This window comes from Orycteropus afer, unplaced genomic scaffold, assembly GCF_000298275.1.
Source record: "Orycteropus afer afer isolate SDZICR_OR568_19922 unplaced genomic scaffold, OryAfe1.0 scaffold00122, whole genome shotgun sequence".
Classification (NCBI taxonomy): Eukaryota; Metazoa; Chordata; class Mammalia; order Tubulidentata; family Orycteropodidae; genus Orycteropus; species Orycteropus afer.
This window is the reverse complement of record NW_006921709.1, coordinates 8,166,763-8,172,991: the sequence shown is the minus strand read 5'-3', so window position 1 is coordinate 8,172,991 and position 6,229 is coordinate 8,166,763. Positions and strand designations below refer to the sequence as shown.

The 6,229-nt window shown below is 41.4% G+C and overlaps 1 protein-coding gene across 1 annotated transcript in view; it reads left to right on the top strand.

Moving 5' to 3' along the window:
- Positions 1-6,229, top strand: part of MTREX (Mtr4 exosome RNA helicase) — a 158,440-nt gene that overhangs the window by 3,539 nt on the left and 148,672 nt on the right. The window contains exon 2 of the mRNA XM_007944182.2: positions 3,195-3,329. Coding sequence (XP_007942373.1) covers positions 3,195-3,329 — 135 coding nt within the window. The remainder of the gene's footprint in view (positions 1-3,194; positions 3,330-6,229) is intronic.

The following is a 6,229-nucleotide window of genomic DNA, read 5'->3' as shown; positions in this document are numbered from 1 at the left end:
CCCTGTATCATGCTACTTATCCAATTGTGGGAGGTAGGGTTAAAAGAAGATGACTGTAACATATAATTCCCACTTTAATATATAAAACCCAGACCAAACCAGTTGCCTTAAGATGATTCTGATTCATGATGATCCATATGTATCAGAGTAAAACTGAGCTCCATAGAATTTTCAATGGTTGACTTTTCAAAAGTAGATTATCAGGTCTTTCTTCCAAGGTTTTGGGTGGACTCAAACCTCCAACCTTTCAGTGAGCAGCCAAGTGTATAAACTGTATACAACACACGGGGACTTCTGGCAGATTCCAAAAACCAAACTCACTGCCATTGAGTCTATTCCTTTGGATTTCTGAGGTGGTAAATCTTTACGGAAGTAGATTGCCCAGTTTTCCTTCCATGGAGTGGCTGATGGGTTTGAACTGCCAACCTTCTGGTTAGCAGTCAGGTGCCTTAGGCACTAAGCCACGAGAGCTGCTTTCTGGCAGATTACAGACTAATTATTTTGTAGATGTTTCTCATTTTTGATTTGTTGGTCAATTTGTTGTTTGGGTTTAATGGCCATGTTTGGTGCTTTTTTTTGGTGCTTTATATAGAGCATGCTCTATGAAATATCAGAAGTAATATTTTCAAGTTTCACTAAACCAAACAAAACCTTATTTTTTAAGAGTAAGCTGATTATCCGTAACACCTTATTTCCAGCTTTTCTGGCAAGGCTTTAAAATTGTTCTTCCCAGTTCAATAATGGGTGACAAAGTGAAGACAGAATGGACCTGAATTTGTAAAATGTGGTGAACCAGAATGGTAACTGAAACAGGAAAAATTATAGGTTGCTGCTCCACTAGAAATTTAGTCTCTCTTAAAAAATAAGGGCAGCATGCATCTTGAGTAGCAACCAAATCTCTTGATTGGTGAAGTTGGAAACGGCATGCCCCACTTAGAGATGATGCTGACTCCACAACTTTGAATGTGTGTCATCCTCCACAGCCCCTCAGTAATCTATCAGATCCAACTCACAGCAACCCCTCCTTGGGTTTCCGAGGCAGTATCTCTATGGAAGTAGATTGTCTAGTCTTCCTTCCAAGGAGTGGCTGGCTGGTGGATTTGAACTGCCAGCCTTCTGGTCAGCAGTCAAATGCCTTAGGCACTATACCACCAAAGCTCCTGATCTCACATCAGGCTCCCGAAAGGGCTCTATACCTCTTCTGAGTCTCCCATTCCAGAGCTTTGACCTGTGTTTTTTTCCCATTCCAGTTGTTCAAATTTTAAAAAATTGGGTCTGTTCAGATTTCACCTCACTCTTGTTGACTGAACTGTTTGAAGGCCTGTTTTCTGGGTAACTCAGATGTTTCATTGTCTAAGTTCTATATGTGATATACTTGATGAAACTATAAGAGAAATACATATTTGGAAACCTGAAAGTCTGCATGAAATATTAAGGAATAATATTAACTCTACCATGAATTTAGGTTTTAAACTTCTCAAAGATACAGCAACTGTAATTTTTCTGTTTAATAGCCTCCACCAGCTGCTAGTAAACTAGTTGCTATTGGCCATGTATGTCATGTGGTAACCCCATGTGTGTCAGTGTAAAACTGCTCCATAGGGTTTTCGGTGGCTGATTTTTTTGAATTAGATCACCAGGTCACCTCTGGGTTTACTTGAACCACCAGCCTTTGGATTAGCCTTGTGCTAACCTTTCTACATCCAAGGACCCCAGCTCCTAGTATGTTTTAAGTAAATGGTTTAGCATAGATACTTACTAACTCAGAGATAGAATAGTAGAATGTTTTTATTACTAGAAAGGATCTTAGCCATAGTTCACCCTCATTTTCCTGGTGAGGAAACTGTGGCCCCAGGACATAAATGGTTCGTTCAAAGGAGGTTATATAATCACATAAGTAGTCAGCAGCATACCTTTTCCACTGAATTTAGAATGACAGGATTTATAAATTTCAGATTTTGCTAATATCAGGGAATGAACTTCATTATGGGAAGGTTGTTCAAGCTTACAGATCGGTAAACTAAAATATATGAAGTACACAGGTCATGGGATGAAGTTTCATAAAGTGAGCGTGCCCATGCAAACACCATTCAGGACAAGAAATTAAACATTACAGAAATCCCCCTTTCCTCCTCAAAGGTGATTACTGTCCTCATAATACCATGTGTTTGTTTTTTCCGTTCATGGTTATTATGTAAATAGACTGTTTTTTTGCATGGCTTTTGCTCAAAATTGAAATTCATGACTATAACTGTAGCAGTGGTTTTCAAAGTCTGTTGAGTTTTTGGTTAGCTTTGTTGTTGTTGTTATGTGCCATCGAGTCAGACCCGACTCATAGTGACCCCTCCTTGGGTTTCCGAGGCAGTATCACTATGGAAGTAGATTGCCCCATCGTCCTTCCGAGGAGTGGCTGGTGGGTTTGAACCGCAAGCCTTCTGGTTAGCAGTCAAGTGGCTTAGCCACTATGCTACCAGAGCTCCCAAGAAGAAAGGCTTAGCTTTAGAGACGAATATTCACAATTACATGAAAAGGATATTAAAATACTCTGCTCTTTTAAAATTACGTATTTGTGTGAGACTGGGTTTTCTTCCTATCAGTGTATGAGCAGTGTTTCACAAGTTGATGCAGAAACAGACAGGGAGGGCGTCAGTGCTTAGGCTATCCTGGCTCTGGAAGACTTGGTGGCCCTCCTTTGTGGGCAGTGGTGGGGGTCCAGCTCTCCTGAAATGATGTGAGAGAGGGGTAGGCAGTGGTGGCAGGTCATCTCAGGGGGGGCTTGGCAGGATGTTCACAGTACTGGTGAGGGGGTGAGGTGATGTCATCCTTCATTTTTGCCGATTTCCTGTAATGGCCTGTAAGTGAAGTTTGGGTGTATTTATTGATGGTGCTCATGTAAATGTTTCATGGTATTTTGATTTGCAGTTTTAAAGACAGTTAAAATAATGGCTATGTTAATTTGAGTTTTAAAATATTTTTTAAATGAAACTTTCAAGAAAATATGAAATGTAAGAGGAATAGTGTTCAGATTTACAACTTAAACTCAAAAGTATTCTGGACTTTAGCCGGTTTTGGTTTCTAATAGTCATCTATTTATATGACTTTTTTTTCTAATATATATGGAAAAATATTTTTAGAGTCACCCATAAAGTAAGAACTGACAATGCAAAATTCATTCTAAACTGTTTGCTTTTCAGGAAACGTTTCGATGTTAAATCACAATCAGAGTCAAGCAATAGTGGAAAAAAGAGAGATGCAGATTTTGAAAGCACAGATGAACCCATTTTTGGAAAGAAGATCAGAATAGAAGAGTCAATAACTGAAGACTTAAGGTAGTATTCCCGTTGTCACAACTGTTGTTGTATGCTGTGAGTCGATTCTAACTCATAGTGACTCTACAGGACAGAGTAGAATTGCTTTGTAGGGTTTTCAAGGCTGTAATCTTTGCAAACCAAACCAAACCAAACTCATGGCCGTTGAGTCAGTTCTAACTCACAGCAGCCCCCTTTGGGTTTCCAAGGCAGCAAATCTTTATGGAAGTAGATTGCCCCATCTTCATTCCACAGAGCAGCTGGTGGGTTTGAACCACCAGCCTTCTGGTTAGCAGTCAAATGCCTCAGGCACCACACCACCAGAATTCCTTAATCTTTGCAGAAGGAGACCATAAAGATTTACAGTTTTAAAAACCCTGTGGGGCAGTTCTACTCTGCCCTATAGGGTCACTGTGAGTCAGAATTTATTTGACAGCAGTGGGTGTTCTGGTTACCTAGTGATACTCTGACAAGAATATACCACAAATGGGATGGCTTGAACAAATAGGAGTTTATTCTCTTACAGTTCAGGAGGCTAGAAGTCTGAGTTCAAACTGCTAGGCTCTAGGGGCTGTGTGAAAGCCCCTCGACCTTGGGCTTCAGCTCGGCCTCTTGGCTCCCATCCCACTGAAGCTAGGGGCATCTCTTCACTCAGGCAGGTACGGCTGCTGAGGCTAACAAGCCCCAGGTGGCAAATAAAATGGCACAGTCCCGATGTTACCAAAGCACATGGCAGGCTGTTCATTCAAGCCCGTTGTAAGTCCCAAGGTTGGCAGAGTATGGCAGGCTGCTGAACAACAACATGGCTACATGCAGGGTCCAAGCGTGCCATAAGCTAGAGACCATTCCCAGAGCTGTTTCTTATATACGGGAAGCAGACCACATCCCTAAAGCAGCTACTCAGCTGCTTGTGGTAGGTCCCACCTTGGAGTTGATTGCCAGTCTCATCATGAGGAATAACTACCACCAGCTGCCCAGCCACTCAACCAGGCCCAGCCAAGTTGACATACAAACTTCACCACCACAGTGGATTTGTTTTGTTTCAGTCTTTACTGAAACACATTGCCACATCATTCTCCCAAAGAGTGGCTGGTAGGCCAAACTGCTGGTCTTTTGGTTATCAACTGAGTGCTTAGCCACTGTGCCACCATGGCTCCTTATGTATGTTCAGACCCATTGCCATAAAGTCAGTTCTGACTTATAGCAACCCCCATAGGCTTTCCGAGGCTATAAATCTTTATGGAAGTAGATTGCCTCATCTTCCTCATCTTCCTCCTGTGGAGCAGCTGGTAGGTTTGAATTGCCGACTTTTTAGTTAGCAGCCAAATGCCTTACCCACTGTACCACCAGATCTCCTTACAAGAATATAAATACAAAAAGTGTATATGAGTTTGGGGAATTGGAAGACAGTATAGAAAACTCTTCTTCTTAATATTTTAGACTCTAATTTATAGAAAGATTCTTAAAGGTTGATTATTTTAAAAGAGGAAAAGACGTGTTTTCTTTATTTGTGAAATATCCCGAGAAGGGAGCTCTGGTAGCATAGTGGCTAAGGCACTTGACTGCTAACCAGAAGGCTGGTGTTTCAAACCCACCAGCCACTCCTCGGAAGGAAGATGGAGCAATCTACTTCCGTAGTGATACTGCCTCAGAAACCCAAGGAGGGGTCGCTATGAGTTGGGTCCAACTCAATGGCACATGACAACAACAACAACATCCCGAAAAGAGAATCACTGGAGAAGAGTGGAATAAAAGGAAAGAATAAAAGTGACCCAATGTAAGGAATCAGTAAGAAGAAGCATAAGGAGGAATTAGATTTTCAGCAGAAGAGAGGCTATGAATCTCATGACTTCTGTCATTGATGGTGGCCCATGGATATCTGTGAAACAACTGCTGTTACTCTGATTTTAAAAGCTGAAACTTGTCCAGAAGTTAGTGCTACCTTCTTGGATTTGCCTTTTTCCCCCCTTGTGGTAATGACCTTCATGGCTTTGCTGCTTTTTCCTTCTATCTTAGTCTAGGATTTTGTTTTAAAAAAAAAAAAAAAAAATCAGGGTAGCTATTGCTGTAGATGGCAAAATTAGCTACTATAAGTTGTGGTGGGTATCACTGAAATGTTTTTAGGATGTGTCATTTACTTAACCTGATGGAATAGGTTAAAAAGCAATTTTAGTAATTTAAAATTATTGTTGCATATTATGTAGTAACTCCTAGATTTTATCCTGGGAGCTCTGCTGGCATAGTACTTAAGGCATTTGACTGCTAACCAGAAGGCTGGTGGTTCAAACCTACCAGTTACTTCTCCAAAGGAAGACTGGTCAATCTACTTCTATGTAGATACTGCCTTGGAAACCCGAGGAGGGGTCACTTTGAGTTGACGTTAACTCGACAGCACTGAGTTTGAGTTTCTTTTTAGGTTTTATCCTAATTATTATTGCCTATAACTCCTCGGAAGGAAGGTTGGGCATTCCTACTTCTGTAGTGATACTGCCTTGGAAACCCAAGGAGGGATCGCTATGAGTCGGGGCTGACTCGATGGCAAATAACAACAACAACAACATAAAATACAAATCAGAAGTGCTGTATAAAAGAATAATGAATCTAGCACAGAAGTACATCTGTTTTCTTCTCAATTTGTCCACAGTCATATATCCTGTCAGAATCTGAACAGAGAACCTAGATGAGCTTAATTTAAGATTTTAGTGAGAATCACGAGCACTCTAATAAATGATGGCAACATCTAAGTTGTTGTTGTTTGCCGTCGAGTCGGCCCCGACTCATAGCGACCCCTCCTTGGGTTTCCGAGGCAGTATCACTACGGAAGTAGGGTTGCCCAACCTTCCTTCCGAGGAGTGGCTGGTGGGTTTGAACCGCCAGCCTTCTGGTTAGCAGTCAAGTGCTTTAGCCACTATGCTACCAGA